The sequence below is a fragment of the Macrobrachium nipponense genome, chromosome 8 (genome assembly GCF_015104395.2).
Source record: "Macrobrachium nipponense isolate FS-2020 chromosome 8, ASM1510439v2, whole genome shotgun sequence".
NCBI lineage: Eukaryota > Metazoa > Arthropoda > Malacostraca > Decapoda > Palaemonidae > Macrobrachium > Macrobrachium nipponense.
Window position 1 is genome coordinate 52,304,888 of NC_087203.1, and position 24,266 is coordinate 52,329,153.

General features: G+C 40.3%; 1 protein-coding gene across 5 annotated transcripts in view; it reads right to left on the reverse strand.

The window, feature by feature from the left end:
- LOC135222777 (uncharacterized) overlaps positions 1 to 24,266 on the reverse strand; it is a 298,504-nt gene that overhangs the window by 5,884 nt on the left and 268,354 nt on the right. For all 5 annotated transcript variants that reach the window (XM_064261041.1, XM_064261040.1, XM_064261037.1 and 2 more), the window contains exon 5: positions 13,089 to 13,178. In XM_064261041.1, coding sequence (XP_064117111.1) covers positions 13,089 to 13,178 — 90 coding nt within the window. The remainder of the gene's footprint in view (positions 1 to 13,088; positions 13,179 to 24,266) is intronic.

Below are 24,266 nucleotides of genomic sequence, written 5' to 3' on the forward strand. Positions count from 1 at the left end.
TTTCCCTGTTCCCAAAGTAATGTGATTTTCAAATTTTAGCTACTGGTACTTAGAAATTCTTAGCTACATAATTACTGGGGATTCAAATCCCTAAGCATGGTCTATCATTGGTGATGCCTTCCAGCTCCACCAGTACACAGGTCAGTTCTTCAAAACTGAGTAAGACCTTGCCTACAATCTTTTCTAGGCATGACTTAAGAAGTCCTATCAGCCTTTCCCATAATTGGAATGAGCTTCCAGTTACACTTTATATCTAACAGATATCCCTTTACCCTGGGATTCTCTGACATGGCCCTAAGATATTTTGATGCCGCTACCAACTTGATGGCGTTGTCACTCAACATGAGCACTGGGAAACCTCTTCTGCTGCAGAACTTTCTAAAACTCGTGAAGAACGAGTCACATGCATGCCTCTGGTTACTGGGCAATTAGATGCTATAAGCATTCTTAGTGCGCTGTCCATTTCCCTTAACCCATAATGCACCATTGTAGTCCATACCTGTGGTATTAAATGTTGATTACATTGCACCCTGAACTCAGGTACAGGAGGAGCTACATTGGGTACAAGACCTCCCCTGTGTTCTACAAATAACACAATGGTGTGATATATTCTTAGTTGCCTTATCTGTGACACAGTTGCATTTACACCCATGTGAGCATTAGCATCATGATGCTAATGCTTACTTCTTCAATAGCATAGAAAACTTAGTAGCTTTAGGTAACTGTGTGTGTTCTAGTCTACCCTTACACCTTATTACCCCGTTGTCCTGGTAAAGATTCAACTGGTGTACGAGGGCTAGTTTTTGTTTCCTTACCCATTCATCAAACTCTTGTATTCCTCTTGAACGAATTCCTTTTGCATGAGGAAAATAGTCCTATTCATTGCCTCTTGGAGTTCTTCCAAGGTCAATTCACAAGTTATTTTCAAATTGGTTGAATTACAATTATTAAAAAAGGTAGGATCCATGCTGTGGTTGTATAGACCTTCTTAACCTTGCTGAATCTTTCCTAGTTCAGCAAGTGAGTATCACCATTCAGGTTGTCCCCTACAATATTGACCAAAATATTCTCTTCCTTACCCTGTATAAGTGATCCACCCACCTATAACCTATCTATTAGCCAAGAGGACTTTTTTTAATGAAGAAATCTATCCAGAAAGAATTATCCAAGATAATTTCTGTTCTTTTCCCATGTGTCAAACAGTCACTGGGATTATCATCCATAGGTACATAGGACAAGACTGCCTCTGGAATTAAAGAGTTTATCTCCTGTACTCTATTTTTCATAAATACAGGGAGAACACTTTTCAGTACTACCCATTTGTCTGACCAGATGAACAATTCAACAAACTCATCCTTCTTGAAGGATTCTTTCATAAATTTGTCTTCTTGCTGCCAGCAACAATGCCATCAACTCTAGTTTTGGGACAGTCACTTCTTTAATGGGCACTACTCTTGCCTTCGTCATCATTAAATAAGACTTTTCATTCTTAACTCTATGTGCTACACAGCCGTATGTTGACTTACTGGCATCACAGAATATGTGTAAGGAGTCCCCCTCTCCTAGGCTAGTATTCCTAGGAAAGGAAATATCAAGACATTTCTCCACATCGGATAACTCAACCTAATCACCTGTGTAATGGGCATGGGAGTTGATCATCCCAATCTGATTGTTGTTTCCACAAATTCTGTAGGCATATCTTTGCCCTAATAGTAACAGGTTGACGTACTCCTAATGGATTGTAAATCTGTGGATTAGTTCTTACCACTTCCCTCTAAGTCTGACTGGACTTATTTATCTTAGTAGGATGAAATGTCAAGGTCTCTTTCTCTTTGTTCCAATTCAGACCTAAGATCTTATGAGATGCTTGTTCTCTGGCACTAATCCTATGTGCTCTAGCTATAGTTTGTAACGAGTCATAATTACTTGTCCTTCAGGTAAAAAATGGGCTTGTGCAAATATCTTATTTGTTTTAGAGAAAAAATTCACCAGTTCATCATCATTGCTGGTGAACTGTAGGTTATCTAAATATAATCCTTTTTTTATCCTTTACATCACCTTCCACCATGGATAAGTGGTTCTTAATTGTTGCATTCAACAAAAAGGGAGAACATGTAGCTCCAAATAAAACAACTTGGAATCTATACACCAACAATCTACTGTTAGGGTCTGTTGGATCTTCCAAACATAACAATCTTGTATAGTTTCATTCTTCTCCCCTAGGCTGTACCATTAGAAATGTCTTCTCTATGTCACTAATACAGATAAACTATTTTATTCTAAACTGCAGTAGAACTTTGAATAGATCAGCTGTTATATATAGTCCCATCCAGAAACAATCATTCAAGCTTAACCCATTTTTCCTGTTTTACCGAACAGTCAAATACTGTCCTAATAGGGTTGTTGCACTGTCTTTTTTAACATCATCATGTGCCAAGCACCGACAATCTTCATCGGTTTTAAAATATTCTGCTTTATAAACCTCTTATCATCCTGATCCTTCAGGATTTTCTGATAGTGTTCTATATCCTGTGTGTCCTTCCAAACCTTGCCACAATATTGCTTTGATCTGTTCAAAGCCAACCCAAAGTTGGAAGTTAATCTCCTTTTATTGCCTTTCCAAGGCAATGCCACAACACACTGTTTGTCAATTTCGGAATAGGTTACAGAACTCTAAAAGTTCTCCAATACCTTCTTTCCCTGTTCTGTTATCTCACTGACGTCAATAGTACCTAAATGATGTAAACTCCTTAAAGTTTCAAGATCTTCCCCTGGGTTTTTAAATGAGTAACCCCTTCAGTCATAGGTATATCGTTGGTTTCCACTGCTAGTTTTAAAATGGAAACATAAGTCTCCTTGGTTGGAGGAGAACTACAGGTTCCGGTTACCACGCAACCAAATAAGGTTGGTAGCAATACTAAATCTTCTAATTTCTTAAACCCTGGATGTAATCTGTTGACATATTGTTAGCCCCTATTAACAGTTCTATAGCTGCTTGTTTCTCTACAGGCAGAACAAAATCTTTATCAGCCACGCTGATTTTTCTTTTACACAATGACCATAAATTCTTCTTAACGTCGAATTTCTTTGCATATTTTGCCCGGTAGCCCATCTACCACTATACAATCCATGTGTACTAATCTACTCCAGTGAGGTACAACGATGTTTACCATTTATTACTCTTTGACTGGTTTAGAAGTCAAATAACTTCTCAATGATATGTTTTCAACTCCCTTGCTCTTATAATGGAGTTCATCAAGAGCAGATCTTTACAAAAGAGTTCTCGGCACAGGTATCCAACAACCCTCTCTTTTGCACAATGCAACATCCTTTACTCATTAGGGTTATTGTGGCTGTAGATAAGATAGACTGCTTAGTCCTCTTATTTCTCTGGCCAGTATTTGTCAGGGAGAGCATTCCAACTTGTAACCCACCTTCCTTAGTCTTATTTGGCCAGTTTTGATTAAATATAGCCTTATGATGTCTAACAGTGCAACCATTATTACAATGTTGCCTGTCATAATCGGAACTGAAATGTTTATTGGATGTGCAAATGAAACACAGGCCTAGAGTTAAGTTTTCTATCTTTCCTCCTCTTGTTACATAGGATTTACAATGTGTCCATATATAACAGCCTCTGTAAACCTTTAACTTGGTTTACCTAGGCTTTGTTTGTACTTTCTTTAGGCCCCAGTGATGTGTGAGTGTGTGTGTGTGTGTGTGGTGTGGGTATCACAGACTGCCCTTGTTCTACTGCGAAAGTAGATACGTGGTTAATGTATTAGCTTTCACTGGTTCAGTCTGTGGAATAGCCCTCAAATTGTGTATTTCTACTTCAATATATTTTTCAAAGGTGTCAAATTTAAGCCAATTTTCCCAACGCCTTCGTTTCATTATTTCACTTAAACTACTAGGTAGTTTGGTGTAGAGCAACATGGCATATAACCCACTCAATTCCAACTATTCACTCTCCAACGCAGCATTCAAATTGCACTCTGAATCTTTGTAGCGATTCTGCATCTGCCTCAGGAGTCTCAGTCAAAAAGTTTTTTTTTTTTTTTTTTTTTTTACCTAAGGACAACTTGATCTCTTCTTTTCTGTTATAGGTTTCTTTTAACAAGTTCACTGCTTTCAAATATTTATCACCTAATTTGAAACCAGATATCAGTTCCAAAGCCTCATCTTCCAACAGGCCCCTTTAAATAAAAAAACTTTTGTATACTCTCAAAAAGTCAGTAGTTGGTGTACTAATACTTCATAAAGTTCCCAAAATGAATTGCATTCCAATATATCACAATCGAAATGTATGAAGTCTAATTTGGGTAACTTTACACTAGCTTTAACAGGCAATATTGGTGCACTAGGTTCAACCCTTACAGCTAGAAGACCCATGATGGAGGAGTTTAGTCTATGAATTTCAGTGCCTACCTTTGGGCTATATGTTGCTTGACTCGCAATTTGGTCAGTCTGTCATGTACGATCCGTTAGATCCAATAGTATTTCCTTATCCAAGTTCTGGATTTTCTGCAAATATTCCTTCAGGGAGTCTCTCATCTCAATGAAGAAATACTGTTGATATCACCTGTATCAATAGTGGTTGGTTTCAACCTTTTTTGACCAGTTAGTGATCAAAGACTTAAACCATCCCCTCTTTTAATTCATTATGTCAGACATCTTAGCCTACTATTTACCAGCACCAAAATACACAAGTTCTTAATACTAAAAAAGTTATAAACTGCTGCCTGATACCAATACAGCCAAGACTTTTGTCTTCCTTTCTAACATAAAAAAAAAATACATGGGGTTTAGAAGTTGCCAAATATATTTTGTCGAGCCTCATTTGACTGAGCAATGAATTCTTTAGCTATGGTGATGTCATCCAAGCTTGTCAGGTGATCTTGGTGTATATGACAAAGGAATATGTCATTGAGTCGCATTTGTGTCATAGTAGATCTCAAGTATGTCTTCAGTCTTTGTCAAAAAGAAAAGGAATCCTCTGCTGAGCATGAGCTGGCTGGTGAGATCATGACTATTGTCAACAAGTTTTCTATAAGTAGAAACATATGCCTCACTTCAGGTGTCATCTCACAGAATAGTTTTTGGCATGCAGCAATGGATGTTGGCTGTAATGTGACCTGAAAAATCCAAGTTGTAGTTTTAAACTTTCAAAGTCAACAAGCTCTGGGTATCTTTTGACTGTGTCAGTGTCAATGACATCTGTGAGCAGTGAGTCACCGTTTATTGTACCTCAGTAAATCTGTTGATGTGAAGTACTCATCCAAATTCAACTTAGCACTCTCGATGACCTGAAAGGAATCAGCTCTATAGTATTCTTCTTCTGATGCAGGGACATACTCAGTTGTAGGTGTAGAATCATACTTTTTAAGAACTTTTTGTCTCCTTGGCAAAGTTAATGATTCCAATTGCAGCTCATTGCACTTCTCTTCAGTATGACAAAAAAGTCATGAAAAGCTGCATTAGTCTGAACAGACTGCAGTTGTTCTCTGGCACTGTCAACTGCCTCAAGCATACTGGATAATGTTACAGAAGATCCCTGTAGTGATGGATTCAAATGTTCAAGAACACCCAACACTGGAACATTTATCGGTAAATTAAGTACTGTGAGTGTTGAGCAGTACTCGACTCGTCTTCATATGTAAACACTGAACATAAACAATGAAATGTTTGGGCCATTTGGCATTCAGGAAAGAAAAACATGTACAGAAATTAATTAATCTTTCATTTTCCTAAATAAATTAACAGATAAATGAATAATTAATCAATATTTAAAATACTTTATAACATACCAAATGTCCTTTCAAACTTATATAAATTTTCTTCAGAGGTTCAAAGAAAACTTGAGGACACTGTTTTTAAGGGGTAACAATTCAATTTTCCTTGCTCTGTCTTCTTAGAAAAGTGGTATTTACCCATAATGTAGGATGGTTGATGTGTGTAATGTCTGTTGCCAAGAGGGCAGCGCAATTGGTGCCAATGTTGCACACATGCCTGCACCTCACTTGCAGTCACATCTCAGTATAGACTGGATGTGTAATGAAACACTGGAGCGATACACGGGTTTCCTTCTGTTTCCTACATGGCGTAGTGAGTAGAGTCCACAAAGGATAATCATGTCTACATTAGGGAGACCGTCTTTCATGGCAAGGAGGACACGAAGATCCTCCAGGGGTGCCCACAGTACTCCTGTTGGAGTGGCCCCAAGATCACCAGCTCTTCAAACATGTAGTTGCTGAAGATCGAGATGCATTGCAAGCCCTTAATGACTGTTTGGCTACAATGGTGAGTGGCTTGCATCTATAGAGCAGCCCCAGGGCCCCAGCCCCACCACAGCCAGAGAAGTGTACTTTGGAAATGTCATCGGGCCCCCTACAGGACTTGGAAACGGTCCATGGCACATTGGCTTTGGCTACATAAGCTTCAACCAGTGGATGCAGTTCAATACAGTAGGCTTCATTGCACTCAAGTTGCAATGTATGCTGGATGCCAGGTATAGTGATGTACAGTGGGCTTACTAGGCTCCGGAAAGGGCTCTGGATGCTATAGGGGCCATGGCTCTGTGAGCATCGAACCAAGCTGTGCATTGGGATGAATTTTTTGTGTATATGCAAGGGCGTGAGGAGTCCATTAGTTAATATTTTGCAAAGTGCTCTCAAAAGGCCATGGACTGTGGCTTCCAGTGTCCTAGCTGTCATTGTGATTTGTAAAATATATGCTTTTTAGAAGGCTTATGGTAGGTCTAAGGGATGAGGTATTGAAAAAAAGACCTTTATAAGTCATGTGATTCTGTTTGTAGTGTAGATGCCCTAAGGGCAGTGTGTACAACATACGATGCAGCTCGCAAAGATTTATCCATGCCCCAGCATGACACATGGCATCAAGAGCCATGTGCAGCCAATGAGGAGACAAACCCCAGCCCCCGAGAGTGTGCAGCGGTGAAGAGTAGTGAGAGGGCCTTGATTCCCATCAATGTCGGGTGTGTGGTAACTGTGGAGTGCAACATGAGCCCAGAAAGGTGTTGTGCCCAGCAAGAAACAGTCTGTAATGGCTGTCAAAAAATCAGCCACTTGAAACGGTTTTGTAGGAGCTAGAAGAAGATGGTGAATGATGCCCCTGCTTCATCAGTAACACTGGGGGCAGTCACTACCAGGGTACAACTCAGTATGCAGCCTACTATACAAGTGGTAGTGTCCCCATTAGTGCATAGGCCTAGGCCTAAGGGTCACAACCCTGTCTACTAGGCTGTGGTAGACACTGGGGCCCAAGTGTGTATTGCAGGCCCCACCCTGCTGTCGATTTTCATTGAAAGGGTTGCCCTTTCACGATGCTGCGGGGCCCTACGTGATGTTGCCAACATTAGATTGGAGTGTATGGGGACCGCTCCTCTTCGCATTCAATACGGTTACAGGACAACCATCCAAGACGTGTACCTCATCAAGTCTGCAAGGTCATTCTTTCTTTCACTGGCTGCTTGTAAGGACTTGGCCTCAATCCTTTCCCTACCACTTCCCTACCACTTACCTTGCACTGGAGCATGAGGTACCCACACCCATTTGGTAGTCCCTGCCTAAGCCCTCATCCCAGCCCTTCCCACCAGTGGGGGAGAACGTCCCAAAGTTGGAGCAGTGGTTCTTGCGCTATTTTTCGTCATCGACATTCAATACAGAAAGGGAGCCCCTCCCTGTCATGGAGGGCAAGCAGCACCATATTCATCTACTGCCAGGGGCAACCCCCTATGCATGCCACACTGCAGCATCAGTGCCAAAACATTGGGGGTCAGGAGAGAAGACGCAGTTGGACCAGGACGTTAAGAAAGGCATCATTGAGGAGGTACCAACTGGTGAAGCAACAGAATGGTGTGTGAGGATGGTCATTGTTACCAAGAAATTGGGTTAGCCCTGCCGCACTGTGGACTTTCAACACCTCAATGCCGCCTACAGGAGAGAGACGCGTCACATCCTTGCTCCTTTTGACATGATCTCAGGGGTGCCTTTACATCCCTTCAGGACAGTGGCAGATGCACACTGGGGCTTCCATCAGGTGGAGTTAGATTAAGAGAACCTCAGACACGACCTTTATCACTCCCTGGGGGCATTATCGGTACAGAAGAATGCCCATAGGACACTGTTCAGCTTTAGATGCCTACACCATGAGTTTTGATGTCGCCATCAAGGACATCCCCTGAAAACACAAGTATGTGGATGATACTCTTCTGTAAGACAACAGCATCAAAGAGGCCTTCTGGAATACATATAATTTCTTGGACACCTGTGCCGAAAAGGGAATAACCCTCAAGTCAGAAAAACTCTGCTTCTGCCAAAGAGAAGTGAGCATTGTCGGATTTGAGCTGCGATGGGATTCCTATAGGACCACAGAGGAGAGGCTAGCTGCCATATGGAGATCCCCTATGCCCGACAACCCCTCTGTCCCTGGCATCAGGTCATGGTTTGGCTTTGTCAATCAGTTGGCACCCTTTCTTGCCACTGCCCCACCGATGGAAATCCTTTAGAGACCTCCTGAAGAAGTCTGCAAGCAAGAATGTCTTCTGAGATAACAAACTACAAGGGAGATTCCACCAAGCACAGGGGGCCATATGGAAGCTGGCCAAGGATGGGCTGCTATATTATGACAAGACCCGACCTACAGCAGCCCTAACAGACTGGAGCAGAGATGGAATCGGGTTTGTTATTCTGCAGCAGTACTGTGCTTGTACCTCAGCTGATGTCCCATTCCACTGCAAGGTGGGTGGTGTATTGTCATGTGTGGGAGCTGCTACCTCTCGCAAGCTGAAGCTGGGCATGCTGCTGTTGAGGGAGAGGCCTTAGCTGTCACATGGTGTCTCAAAAAGGAGGCTACTCCTGTTGGGCTGCCCCAACTTACTGATTGTGACCGGCCACCGCCCACTGGTCAAGCTCCTGGGTGAAAGAGAGCTGAAGAATATACTGAACCTAAGACGCCTGTGTCTCAAGGAGAAAACCCTGCAATACAGGTTCCAGGTAAGATACTTACTAGGGAAGAGGAATTGGGCTGCTTCTTATCACGCTTCCCTGCTCTCCATTGCAAACCAGATGACAAGGACTCTGAACTTGAAGAGGATATGACTGCTGCCCTTGTCGCTGCTTCAGCCACTGCTCTTGAGTAAGACAAGGAGTGTCAAAATGGCAGCCTCTAAAGACCCTTTATACCATTTGTTGGCAGCCAAAGTTGCAGCAAATGAATGGCGCCCACAGAAGGCACAGGAGGTGGCCTGCTTATAGTTCTATTCAGTTAGGGACATGTTATCTATGGTAGGAGACCTGATAGTCTACACTTACGACCAAGGATGCCCATGTCTGCTCATTCCAGAGGAACTTTGCCTTCAAGTCATTACAAGCCTTCATGCAGGCCATCAGGGGGTAGACTCCATGCTCCACAGGGTTAGGCAATCAGTTTACTGGCCAGGTGTGGAAGGTGACCTGCAGAGCCACAGTGATGGATGTGCCTCTTGTGACATACATGCTCCATCACAACCTGCTGAACCATTAGTACTCACACCACCCCAAGAATACCCATTCCAGTCGATAGTGGTAGACATGCTACAGTTGTAGGGCCATATGTAAATGGCCTATGCAGACTGGCTCACTGGTTGGCTGGAAGAGGCACACTTCCCACATGGCACAACGTCATCAAGAATTATATCAGTGTTGAGGACGTACTTCACAAGATTGAGCACCAGAGCTAATCTCAACAGATGGGGGCACAAACCTCATTAGTGAAGAGACCACATCATTCTTCAGAAAATGGGGGTTTATGGTTCGCCTTTCATCAGCCCATTAGCCCCAGTCCAATGGAAGGGCTGAAGCAGCAGTCAAGACTGCCAAGAGGATTGATCATCAGGTCTAATATAGGCAAAGGAGGCAGCCTCGATTGCAACAAGGCATCTCTGGCAATTCTTCAATACCTCAACACCCCTCCTAAGAGGTTTGACAAGTCCCCAGCACAACTTGCCATTGGAAGGCAGCTCAGAGATGGAGTGCCAATGCCCAGACAGCATTACAAGGTGGAGAGACATTGGGATGAGGTAATCCAGCAGAGGGAGCTACAAATGACAGAGTCCCAAGAGGAGACCCTACCACTTGCTGGAACCAGTGAGCTTCTACCCTTTGTTGTAGGCTGCAGGGTAAGAGTGCAGGATCCTTTAACCAAAACCTGGGACTGATCTGGGTTGGTAGTGGAGTCTAAGGGAAACCGACAGTATTTCATTAGGCTGGATGGAAGCAGTCGGGCGTCGTTAGAAACAGGAGGCACCTGAAAGTGCTAAAACGGCAGCCCCCAACGTCATCAGCCACTTTCCCATGCGCAAAACCCACTCCACCTCGTCCACAAAGGCGGACAGTGCAACCTTCGTGGATAGGCGAGTATGTCATGGGTGATAATGAGTGTTAACCCATGCTCATGCTTGTGCCACATTGTAAAATTATATCTTATTGTCCCCCATGCTTGTTTTGTCTTCTGTTTTTGATAAGCCAAACTGGCTACAATGAATTTTTGCAGACATATTTCTATGCATTTTCATATTGCTGCCATTCGTATCCTATGCATTAACCATTAATTTTTCATATGGGGATTTTTTTCTATATGTTCGTTGTGTGTATATATGTATTTAATACATATTTGCCTATTGCAATCACTGATTATTTCCATTTAATATTATGCCATTCTTTCATGCCATATTCTTAAGAGGGGGTATGCAGCATGATTGAATGTGTGTAATGTCTGTTGCCAAGAGGGCAGCACAATTGGCGCCAATGTTGCCCACATGTATAGTCTGCACCTCACTTGCAGCCACACCTCTCATGGACTGGACGTGTAATAAAACACTGAAGTGATACACGGGGTTCCTTCTGTTTCCTACACATAATATTTATTGTTTTGGGGGACAGAGTATACTGTGTCCCTGTTAACTCATACTTTGGGGGGGACATGTGTTACGCCCCTGCTTACCATACAGTGATAGTCTGAGTCTTTGAGATGTCAGTTTCATACTCGAATGTTAAATACACAAAATACTGGTGTCATGTCCATGTTTTGAATTTAGTGAAAACTGAGACTACAGAATGTTCTGTTTATGGGCTGCTCTATGAGCAAGAGCCCGTGCTGGCATAAGGCCAGCTTAATCAAAAACAACAAACAACATCATACTAGTGCATGGCAGTATGGATAGAAGTGGTAGGACAAGAAAAAATGTAACAATTAAAGCTAATTGGTGAGACTAAGATGGTCAGGGAAATCATATGCAGCAACAACTATATTTGGATACTTTGATGATACTTCTGTGATTACTTGTGTAGATTTATTGGCATGATTAACAGTTATTCAAGAAACACAAGTTTGATGCAAAAACAAAGTATGAGGGAAATGTTTCGCTTTGTCTTCAAAAGTTTGAAACCATATTGACTCCATTTATTTTTTTTATATAGGTAGATACGGCTACAGAAAACTTGAAGGAACAGACAAGAACATTTGATGATATCCACAGTAAGGCTTTTGAATTTGTAATGAAATGTAATGAGGAGATTTTGCAGGTGAATTTGAATGTACTTGGAACATTTCAAATTGATGCTTTGGAAGATGCATTGTCGATTGAAAGAAAGATTTGCAAAAATGGCAGATGAACTTTCTAGTGATGAAGGAAGCACCTCAGACCCCCTGGTTGATGTTAGAGTGAATGTGTTTAATTTGGTAATGGATCGTATTGTTCTGTGACTGGAATCATGCTTTGTATAACACAAGTAGTTGTATAAAGATTTATCTAGCTGGACTCTACAAAGTTTAAAACAATTGCTGAGAAAGGTCTTGAAGCTGCAGCAGTGAAAGGAATGATCAAGTTGTTTCCACAAATCATCAAAGATCAAGTGAAATGGTAGCCGTATCTACCTATATAAAAAAAAATAAATGGAGTTAATATGGTTTCAAACTTTTGAAGACAAAGCGAAACATTTCCTACATACTTTGTTTTTGCATCAAACTTGTGTTTCTTGAATCAGTGTTAATCATGCCAATAAATCTACACAAGTAATCACAGAAGTATCATCAAAGTATCCAAATATAGAGGGTTGGCTGTCACATGAGTGGGGTATACTCTTACCCGGGCCCACTGCTGCTAGTTAACAGCTTCAATAATTATGTCAGCAAATTCAGTGCCTTGTGCAACGGGGACATTCTCTCTGAGGATTGTAGCTTTATTTGGCTTTTCTATGCTCTAGATTTTCTATCATAATTAAATTGATAACAAGTAATAACAAAACTTATTTCCATGCTCAAGCAGTATTCCAGAATGGAGTATATTTTACCGCAGATAAGCTTTTGAACCTCCAGAATCACGAAGGGTTAAGTTACATCATACTGGTGGTAGTCAAACATCTATTCCCTATATTTTGATTGTAATAAGAAACTAACACTATTCCGATTCTATTCAAGGGTAAAGCTTCGTTTTTAATATTTAGCACCTACTATTAAAAATCTTATCCAGCTGAGTAGTATGTATGTGGGAATGTGAGGAGGGGGTGCCTGCTAGTGAGGGTTACTCAACGTTAGAAGTCTCTGTACTGAATTCTTCAACCAATGACCAATTTTTTCGTTAATGACGCTCCACTCTGGGGAATACAGCTTAAGTAAAATAGAATATTTTTACATTGCATGGTATCATTAACCAAGACACTGTGATGCCAGTTTTAGTAAACATAAATCATTCAGTTGTACAGTGCAGGGACGTAAAGTTGTCATGTATGAACAACATTGTGAACTGAGGAATGGGAACAAAATTTAAATACAAAACCACTAACAGAATATAGCTTTCTAAATTGTATAAAGAGGTACATGATACAAATGAGTCCTTTATGGTACAACATGTTTTGTCTGATTGTCCCAGCTTTGCCCAGTGGTGAAGAATATTTCACACAGATCCCTTAAAGAAATCTTCAACACTTTCAGTCCTTATTACAGGCTTTGCCCAATTCCTAAATGTAATATTCTTTTGTCAAGATGAAGAGCAAGTTAAAAATATTTGGTCCTTTACCACACTTTCTTACCTTGGAGTTTGCAAGTTTCTGGAGACATTTGCACTGTCTTCTTCCTCATTCTTCTTGCAACAAGCACAGCAGACACGTCTATACATAAACCTGTTAGTAATAGAATAAACATGATTCATTAATAGAATAAGTTTAATAAAACAAACAAAATTAATGAAAAATCCTGTATACATCAATTATGTGTTATTGAGAGACTATCCTATGCAGGTAGATTTTATTGCCCAGTATGTGTCCAGCAAGACAACGACACCTGAAGAAAAGGAGTGAATGATGACCAATACCCTGTCATCATCCTCTTGACCACAGTCTTCAATATTTGCAAAGTCCCTCGGATAAAGCGATAATATAGATGGGGATTTAAATGAATGGAATCCGAATATATCTGTGGGAATCTTACCTGTATCTTCACTGTTATTGTTACTAACATCACTTTCTCCTCTATGAATTACTCTCTGTTTATGGAGCAAATTTGCTTATTAATTTGCAAACTCATGTGGGAAAAATGTAAGACTTACACTAAAAAGCAACAAAAGATTCAAGTAAAATAATCTTGAGGCACTATAGCTGAATGATGGAAGGATATAAAATTTGGGTCAAAGGCCAAGTGCTGAGACCAATGAGGTGATTCATCATTGAAAGGGAAATTGTGCAGCTAGGCGCTAAAGGAATGCCGCAAAGAACTTTATTTAATGCCTACAGTGCACTGCACAAAGTGCACTAATGCCACTACTTTCCTATGGGGGCTATAATGATGGTGAGGAAAACAAGCTAGTGTATGACATGCAACATGGCCTGGCACTGCATATCTCAGAGTATAGCACGGCTCTGACTGGCCACACCCTTTTCTTACTGAGTGTCCAAAGAGATACACAGTGTTCCCCTTAATTAATAATGTGCTATTGCTTACTGAGTCTCCTCGACCTAGGATCACCTTGACATGGTGAGGGAGCTCTTGAACACCTGGAATTTGTTCCCTGGTTTGAGTCTAAGAGTCCTGTTTATGATAGATAATCAATTTGGGTTAAGTCTTGCAGAATTTTCCACTTCTGGTAAAATTTATTTGGCATGATAAATAAGAAAAGGTATAATAATAATAACTGGGACTGGGGTTTATCTATTAGGCAGAGCTTGGACATGGATTCCAGGGGTGGTCTGGTTCTGGGGATAGAAATCTTGACATTCTGTCTGGTTTGCCTATAATATGATAAGGGTGGGTATTATTGTATTCATTTGATACTTTTAATCCCAGTAAGTGGGTTTGGCATACACTTGAGCCACCCAAATTGCATTGTGCCATCCCTTGTGGGGTTGGGTAGGGAATGGACATTTTGGAATCAGCTCCTATTTGGGTATCATTGGTAGAAGAATAATCTCCATGAAAAGCAGATGTTATCTTTTTAAGATTTTCAGGAATATTTTTTTCTCCCTTTTATCTTTATGAGTAACAATAAAGTATTGAGTACCCTGGACACTTTAATGATATTGTTTTGGCACAGATGATGACCCCTGCACCCTTCTCTGGCAACCTGTGTTAGGATATGGCTAGGAAAGTTTCTAGTGTAATTACACTGGAATCCTACGCTCCAGCATGGAGCAAATGGAAATTCACTGGAAAAATATGTGAAATAGGACCAGGGATAGTTGAAACCTCTTATGATAAATATTTGACCTTTAATCTGGAAGATGCTAATTGCGACATTTTTAATGTATACAGATGTGAAGTATTATGGCCAAGAGACTAAGATATCATTTGAAGATCGAGGAAAACTGACTATAGAATCAGCCTCAACAAAAGAAAGCGAAAAATTAATAGCATTATCAGATCTTGGAGGAGTTATAGTAGTAGACGGCTCTGTACATACTTTTTGGAATCATTCAAAAGGAGTAATATTTGCACTCCAACTGGTGACGTGATTAGAATTGAAAGAAAGATCAATGGAGCCTTAGCTCCACTTTCAAATTTAATTATTCCATTTAATTCTACCCGCTTATCCGATGTAATAAAAGCAGCATGATTATGTTGTAAGGTTAAACAATATATCACAAGACCAAGGAAATGTTTTTATTGTCAAGAATATAGTCATATCTTAGAATCTTGTAGGCAGAAGATAAAAGGCAAGCCTGCCACTTGTATTAGATGTAGTGAACCAGAGCATGGTGTATATTATAAAGAAGCAAAATGTATACATAATGAAGACAATCTATCTTCTTCACAATAGTGTGATGTGTATATCATGGAAAAATAAATCCAAATATTGAGGGTAATTTAACATATCTCATTTGTAGAGGCAAAACTCAAAGTATTAAACTGGTATTTTAGACCATGAACATAATTTTCTAGTATTGCTGCTAATTGAAGAAGAAATGTAAATGCTACTAGAGGTGCTTCCTTTGGCAATGTAAAGGAGAGATCAGTGGTCACGTGTACTTGTGCCTCTTTGGAGGCTACGCCAGTAATTTCTGGCATTTCTGCCTCTTTCGAGGCTGCACCAATAATTTATTGCTCTCCTGACTCTTCAGAGACTGTGCCAGTTGTTTCTGGCAATCCTGTCTCTTTGGAAGAAGTGTTGGATATACCTGGCACTCCCACCTCTCTGAAAGGTGCAATAGTTATACCTGGTGTGTCAACCTCTTTGGAGGCTGAATTATCTGTACCTGGCGCTTGTGTCTCCTGATACCTCAGTGGATGCAGCATTTGTGTCTGACACTTCCACCTCTCCTCAGGCAGCTCCAGCTTTGCCTGATGCTCCTGAACTTCAAATTTCCTTAACGAAGATGCCATTAAGTGTGCCCAATGCCCATGATACTATGGAGGTTGGGCCATCTGTGGTAGGTTCCCCCACTACAAAGCAGCAAATTGTTGACTTTAAAATGGAAGGCAGCCTTCAATAATCAGCCTCTTCTGGAAATAAAACAGAAGCAAGGCAATAAAGTTAAAGCAATCAAAAAGGGCTCCAGTTTAATGGCCTCAAAATATAAGTAGAATTCATTAATTTTCTCCAGCTGAATTGTCAGGGATTAAGAGTTAAAAGGGAAGAAGTAAGGTTGCTTTGCAGGAGACTATGACCAGTAATAATGTGTGTCCAAGCTGACAAGAGCACACTACCTATAATTCCCCTTATAACATAAATAACGGAAGCCATGGAGGTGTAATTTTATATATTCATAATGACACCTCAAAAATCCTATCAATATCCAGTCTACACTGCAAGTGATAAGGGAGATCCATTTGTAAAGAGAATATGCATTATGCTCTCTCTATCTGCTACCTAGTGAAGTCTTTCCTACTGATGAATTTAAATCCCTTGTTCAACAGCTATGCCATCTCTATGTTATTGTGGGAGACAAAAATAGTAGTAACACTCTTTGGGGTGATATTGTTACAAGTCAAAAAGGAAACTACCTGTGTTCCATCACAGAAAGTGAAACTGTGGGAATCCTAAACACAAGGGATCTACACATTTCCATATTCAAACAGACGCATTGTTGGCAATTGATTTATCTATATGCAGTGCTGACTGCCTTATTGATTTTAATGGAAGAGTGATAAAAGACAAGTTTACTAGCCCCCATTTCCTAATAGAAACGAATGTAGCTTCAAATCCTCCATATTCTAGGTTACCTAAATGGAACATTTGTAAAGCTGATTGGGCAGCATTTCAGGAACACGCTCACTAGATGACTTGTCTGGTGACTTTCCCTGTATAGATGATCCTCTTGACTTTTTCAGTAGAATTATATTCTCATGGTCTCCAATCAGTTCCTAGAACTTCAAGCATATTTCCCTGATGGACTCATAAACACCAGGAAACTCGTAGAACTATGAAGTCAGCTTTCACCAGATATGACAGACCCTATTCAGCTCAAAGAAGACTAATGGAACAAGTAGAAATTGATTTTAATACATCAAGGAATGAACAATACAATGTACCTTTTACTATGATGGAAATTGAATCGGCCATAAGTAGAAAGTAGCTAATCAGCTCCTGGACTGGATGATATAAGATCTCAATAATTAAGTACACACCAGGAAATATCAGTCTTCCTATTAAGCCTTATTATAACAATATTTTGGAACCCTTTCAAAGCAGAAAATATCGTCATATTGCACTGACATCATGTCTGTATATCTTGATGCTAAAGTGGGAAATCTTGGTCCGATTTTCCTAATACATCTGGCACCCACACCAACTTAGATACTGCACCAGAAGTTGCAGGGACTCAGACTGTCAAGGGTAATATGCACTTCACACACAGTAGCTGTAGCGATAGCGGAGGTCGATACGGTTGGGACAGGGCCTCTTGCCTAGCCAAGTCCCTCACATGCCATGGCTATCAGAAGGTAGGTTCATGACGAACATTGCAGAAGCAGTAAGGAGAGTACAGAAGAACTTGCAACCTCTGTAGATGTTTCAGGAGCCGTTGTAGTGGCTGAAGCCCACCATACCCATCAACCCACGGTGGTGGAGGTTGACCATGATCATGGGAAGGGTGGTAAATTTGCCTCAGATGTGGCGGACAAAGGTGCCCAAGTGTGTATAGTGGGGGTCATTGATTAATGTGCAACCTGCACTGCTGCGACACTAGGCTGGCCTGAGGGATGTTGCTGACATATCCCTGAAGTGCATGGGATCAACCACCTGCCAAATTAGGAATGAAGGGCACTCCACTTTGCAGGACATTTATTTTAGGAAGACAGCTAAACATGACTACCTTTCATCAATAGCCTGTAAAGAACTGGGTCTAGTACCAGAGAAATTCCCTCATCACACTCCTTCCTTGGTCTCATTGGATGTAAATGCGCTTAGTGCCTTCAATGACACAAATCAAACTGTAATGCCCAACATGCCTCCAAAACTGACAACAGTACTTCTTCCACCATTAGAGGAGAATGTTCAAAGACTCAAGAAATGGTTATTGCAGCGTCTTTCATCCTCAGCATTCAACACTTCAAAGTAAGCCTCATCACATCCATCTCAACCCTGGAGTAGTACCTTATGCCTGCCACACTTCTGCGTCAATCCCTAAGCATCAGGAGGATGAAGTTAAAGCCCAACTCAATGAAGACATAAAAAGATTGGTCCTGCAACCTGTTCCCCCTTGAGAGGCAACAGAATGGTGAGATCGTTTGGTGGTATTAGCCAAGAAGTCTGGCCAGCCCCCAACACACCATCGATTACTAGCAACCTAATGCATGCTGCATGAAATAGTTGCACCATATGCCTGTGATCTTTGATATGGTATCGGGAGTCCTGTCAAATTCCTTCAAGACTGTCACAGACACTTATTAGGGATTTCATCCAGTAGAACTGTGATGAAGGTAGTAACCTTCATCACACCTTTGGGATGTTACCATTACCACAGGAAACCCATGGGCCACTGGTCTCCCTTGGATGCCTACGAGCGTCAATTCAATGATCTGTCTACGAGGTACCCCAAAAATACAAGTGCGTCAACAATACCCTTCTCTATGATGCAATTGTATATGCGGATTTTGGCCCACCTATGACTTCCTGCCAATGTGTGCAAGAAAAGCTATCACACTTAAGCCTGAAAAATTTCAATTCTGCAGAAGAGAAGTAGATTTTATTGGGTTTCATTTGGGATGGGACCTCTATAAACCCACTGAAGAAAACTTAGCAGCCATCAAGAACTTCTCATGCCAGCAAACCCAATTATTAATGACATCAGGTCAAGACATGGTTTTGTGAACCAGCTGGCATCATTTCTCGCAGCAGCACCCATCATGGCCCCTTTCAGAGAACTAAAGAAACCTGCAGGGAAGCATGTCAGTTGGGGTGATCAACTACAGACAAGATTTGAACAAGCACAGGATGCTATATGCCAGCTGGCCAAAGAAGCCCTTGCATACTATGATGAGGCCCACCCTACGGTAGCAATTACAGACTAGAGTAAGGAAAGGATAGGTTTCATCATCCTCCAGCAGAAGGCTAGACTCTTCCTATTAGTATGCCCAAACCTCACTATCATCACTATCCTTCACTGTCCTCCAGTACCTTAACCCACTCTAGGGTGAATAAGTCCCCAGGGCAACACGCTACTGGCAGACAATTATGCCCACGCCCACCACACTGCCCACACCCACTTTGCCATCTCACCCTGTAAGAAATAAATCCAAACCTGCATGGAAGACAGGTTTTAAATATTAAATACTGGCATCAATTGATAATTTTGTATGTTAAAGAGATTATCTTATGTTGAAACAAAGTTAATTTTCTTATGATGAAACAGGTTGTCAAAGCATGTCATTATGTACTGGCTAACATTCCCAATTATTTGTTGTTTTTTGTTTTGTTTTGTTGCTATTTTTTCTCTCTCTCTTATTCTAAGACGTCTGTTCAATAATTACTCTTACTGTTTATTTACTAGTGAATTTTGTAGATTAATAATAATAATAATAATAACAGTAACAATTATATCTCTGTATGTACCTTGCCCTCATCCAGAAAGCATATCTGAATCTTTGTATCTGCTTGTGGAATAAAGATATTCAACCACGCATAGGCTATTTCAGGTTCAAGTTGGAGCAACAACATCAGATATATATTAGACAAAGAATAAGTGTTACAAGGAAGTGTTCTAAGTATAACCTTGTTCACCTTAGCAATCAATGGTGTACACAAAATAATTCCCCTAGATGACCTTTCAACTCTGCACTGATAGTATAGTAAAGTGGTCTGAGATGAATGGTTTTAGGTTTTTGGCTAGTAAAATGGTAACCATGTACTTTTGCCATTTAGTAGGACTTCATCCTAATCCAGATCTGTTCATACTTGGGCAGAGAATTCCATGTGTTGGTGAAACAAGGTTTTTTGAGCTGATTTTTTTTGTAGCGAGCTGACTTGGATTCCAAATCTGAAATATATTAAGGCAAAATGCCTCAAAGCAATGAATGTGCTGAAAGTTGTCCCATACTTCTTTGGGTGTTGACTGAACTCAGATGTTGGGACTATATACAGCTTTGGTCTTTTCAAAATTTACTTTTGGGTGTGAATTGTACACTTCAACAAAACCTATTACATATCCTTAAAATGCTTAATTCAGTTCATCGTGGAGGAGCAAGATTGGCTACAGGAGCATTTGAGTCATCTCCCACTGAGATCATGTTTGTAGACACTGGTGAAATTCCTCTGGCTCTTCAATAGCAGCATCTGCTGGTTTGGAGCTGTTGCTTATTTCAGGCTCCCTAAGTCCGTAACCAGCATTTGTAACAGAAATGAAAGGCATTGTCAATAATATGAAGATCACCCCAAGCAACCACAACCCTTTGCTTTTAGAGTAAAATGTATAATCAGTCAACTTTACATTTCAAGGGTGGAGACTTTACTAGGTAGATCTTCGATTAGTTCCACCCCAAACCCCTGAACCGTCCAGGGATAAAATGCTGTGAATATTTCAATTTGATGCAAGGAGAAATCCCAATGAGGCAATGTGATCAATATTTTTAGATAATTCCACCGCACATGTTATGTTCCAGTTTAAACATGTGGCTCAAAGTCAGATGCTGGTGTTGGCTTTGGAGTGGTTTTTTCTGATGTAGAAAGAAATGGGAGATTATCATCAGCTGAATCTATTTTTACAGCAGAGCTGCATGCAATTTCATAGGCCGTAAAGTAAATTTTAACTCATGGGAAACAGTTTTACTATTTATTGTGACTCAATCAGTGTTTTTCACTCATTAGAATCTTTTATCCTTTTACACTCATTGATTTTAGTTTATGTAATGGCTGCTGTAAGCAAAAAGAAGTAAATTTCTGATGGATGCCTTCCCATGTTGGGGTTTATAGGAACAAATGAGTTGATCAACTTGCTAAGTCAACTGTCACCTAGGAGATGCCTACTACCTTAGGGATATATTTCCTCTTGTAGGTCATAGAATGAAGTATACCGGTAGTCACTTTGAGCAAATATTGAAACAAACCAAACCCTGCACAGTATTACATCATCAGTATCTCCTTGGTCATATCCCTATATGCCAAGAAGACTGGACTTGTTGTACAGGCTAAGGATTGGACTGACTCATGGGTTCTTGATGTCAGGTGAAAACCTTCCATTCTGCGATGACTGTATTGTACCCTGCACTGTGAAACATTTGCTGGTTGAATGTCCCAGTCTTGGGATCTAAGATATAAGTTTCTCTCTTGGGGATGTAACAGTGATGGACACTTTATCCTTGTTACGATCCTCGGGGGGATTGTAATACACAGCAGTTATATATCTTTGTTAGGGAGACAGGCCTCCTCAACAAGATTTAGATAATTTACATATGCAGTATGTATGTATGTGTATAATTGATACATGTTACAGGTATGATTTTATATATATTATATATATATATATATATATATATAGATATATATATATATATATATATATATATATATATATAATATATATACACATATATACACACACATACTATATATATATATATATATATATATATATATATATATATATATATATATATATATATATATATATATATTATATATATATATATATAGACGTCTCATGTGAAACTCCCTTAAGAAAAATTTGTTTAGTTTCGTATTCAGTTTTATTATGTCGTTAATAACCTAGATGGTGTGACGACAGTGTAAAGACCTTCTTTACCTACTAATCACGCACAATCTTGTATCTCATGTAGAATGTAAAGACCTGTGTCAAGATCTTCGTTACTCACTAATCACAATCCTGTATTTCATCTAGCTAAGCAGCAAAAATCACATGTATACGTTTGTATGTAGAATTTCCTGGCCTTTCCGCCAATATATAATTCATCAGTGTATGTACATTATGTCCTTTGTTATTACCATTTTATTGACTGCTAAGAAACACAAATTCTTCTCCATCTGTGTGCGGGTCACGGTTTTGGCCTCACCATTAACCGACCCACTACAGCTATGCTTACCTTCAGAAGCCTTTAACGAAACCATATGGCGACAACGTTTAGGCTTCTGAAAGCTCCTTCCTTAGAAAGCACCCACGCCACTAACGGGCTAATTACGTCGTACCTCACCAGGTAGGCTATGGCTTGTGTGAACAGTTTGGCCCTGCCATTTACGACCCACATTGACCGTATGTGTGTGTGTGTGTGTGTGTGTGACTGTGTGCGTTACGACCTCGGGAAGGTCGCAACAGGTAAAACTTAACTCTTTGAGGTATCTTGGTGACGTTAACTTGGGCGGGGCACTATGGAAATGTCGAAGTATCCCCCCTCTTTCTCTTTTTCTCTCTCAGCCGTCATCTCTCTCTCTTTCTCTCTCTCTCTCGCAACTCAAATGCACTCACGAACCATAATTACCTATGGTCATTGATTCAGATCCAGAATTATCAAAACAGGCTTTATTTGTAAAAACAAATAAGTAACCAATTAAGTCAAATTCTGAAACTCTAGCTTCTAAATACAACACGATGAAAACCCCAAATATCACACCAACATAAAAGGTATAACTCAAAGTAGGAAACCAAAATAAAACTGGGGTTGGATAAAACCCGCCCACATCCCACTTTCTCTCCAATAACTAAACACCAGTCATAACAAAGATAGAAAATTAAAAATCATTGCTATCTCCCCTGCAATTAGCACCACTCCATTATGTGGATTACCAGATCCATCTGAGAAGCAGGAATCCCACATAAATGAATTGCAAATAGAATCAGAAAAATAATAATAAAAAAATCATATAAGAAAGATAACATCTGTGAAACAAATGTTTAATATATACTAGGGCACAAAATGTGAGTATGCTTACCATTCCACGCAAACACACGCACCAAGAAAAAAGACAAGTCCAAACAAACTACCAGCAGTGGCCATCGAGTAGTGCCCAGTTATCCCTCATCTCCCATATTATAAAGTGGAACAGATACCGGCGCACTCATATACGTACAGCTAATGGTCCCAACCATGAGATATAACTAAGACCAGATCAGAAGTGTAGTTACTTCCACCCATGTGCAAACACGTGCGACCTCCATGCCCTAGCAGTCTTCAACATCACGCCATCTCAAAAGTGATGGCTCCCAAATTATGAAATCTCGTTCTATCTCCGCGGGAGCCAGTGATGACAACTACAAAAAATGTTCTGGGTTAATGGTGACTTTGGGGTCTTATGAGGTTAGTTAGACAGAGGACTATGGGTGTTTATTGATTTTGGAATAATAGGTTGTTTGGTGGTGACCTAAATGGGACTATTGTGATGTTTTCATTTGGAGTTTGGATACTCATAGGTTTTTTCTTCTTTCTAGAGTTATAGGTGATGACGTTCCGTTATGAGGAATTAAGGGGGTCATGCAGAGATTGCAACTAACAGTAAAAGAGATCCGGGGGACTTGGTTGTGACAGTAGTTTTTTGTATGGTGCAAACTACGTTTGTTAATGCTGTGAAAGAACCTAAATTTTTATTAGAGGAAACCTGAAACCGGGTTAAGTGATATTAATGGTTTTTTTGCATGGATGTTTTTTTTAGGGGGGAGGGGGGTAATGTGTTGCTTCTAGGAGTGTTGAAGAATTTATTTTTGAAATACATATGAATGGGGTTGAAACATCCTATTTAATGGGGATCAATTGTACAGATATTACGGGATTTTTAAGGTATACTTGTCAGATAAGGGGTTCCTTGTCGAGGTACCAGTAGTGATAAAAAGCCTTTTTTTTAAGTACTTTTAAGGGGTCATTAGATAGAGACCATGTTCATTTTGGGTGAGGAATTTCAATCCTCAGTGATTGTCTATGAGGCTGGGTGTGTTAGCTCATGACATATACACGTGCGTAAGTGGGATTTTTGTTTCAGAACATAGACTTGTCAGGGTATGAATTAGATCCTGCTCATGATGAAACACTGAAACATGATGACTGAAGAAAATTGCCAGACATACCAAGTGGTGTCAATGAGAACAACTTCAGGATCTATTGCGCTGGGTGTAGGGTCTTCACCATTGGCGATGAGGTCACCGACTCGCTACTACTACAAGGGATAACAAAATCTTCTATGGCTCGTGTGGAGTCGACTTAGAATGGTTTCTGGGATTCAACAGACAGATCTACAACACTTCTACGAGGTGAGTGCAGGAAGCTCTTGGATGGGAACCATGGAATTTTCAAGTTCGGGCAACACAAGAAATGGTTGTGGTTCCTCCACAAGAGGAAGA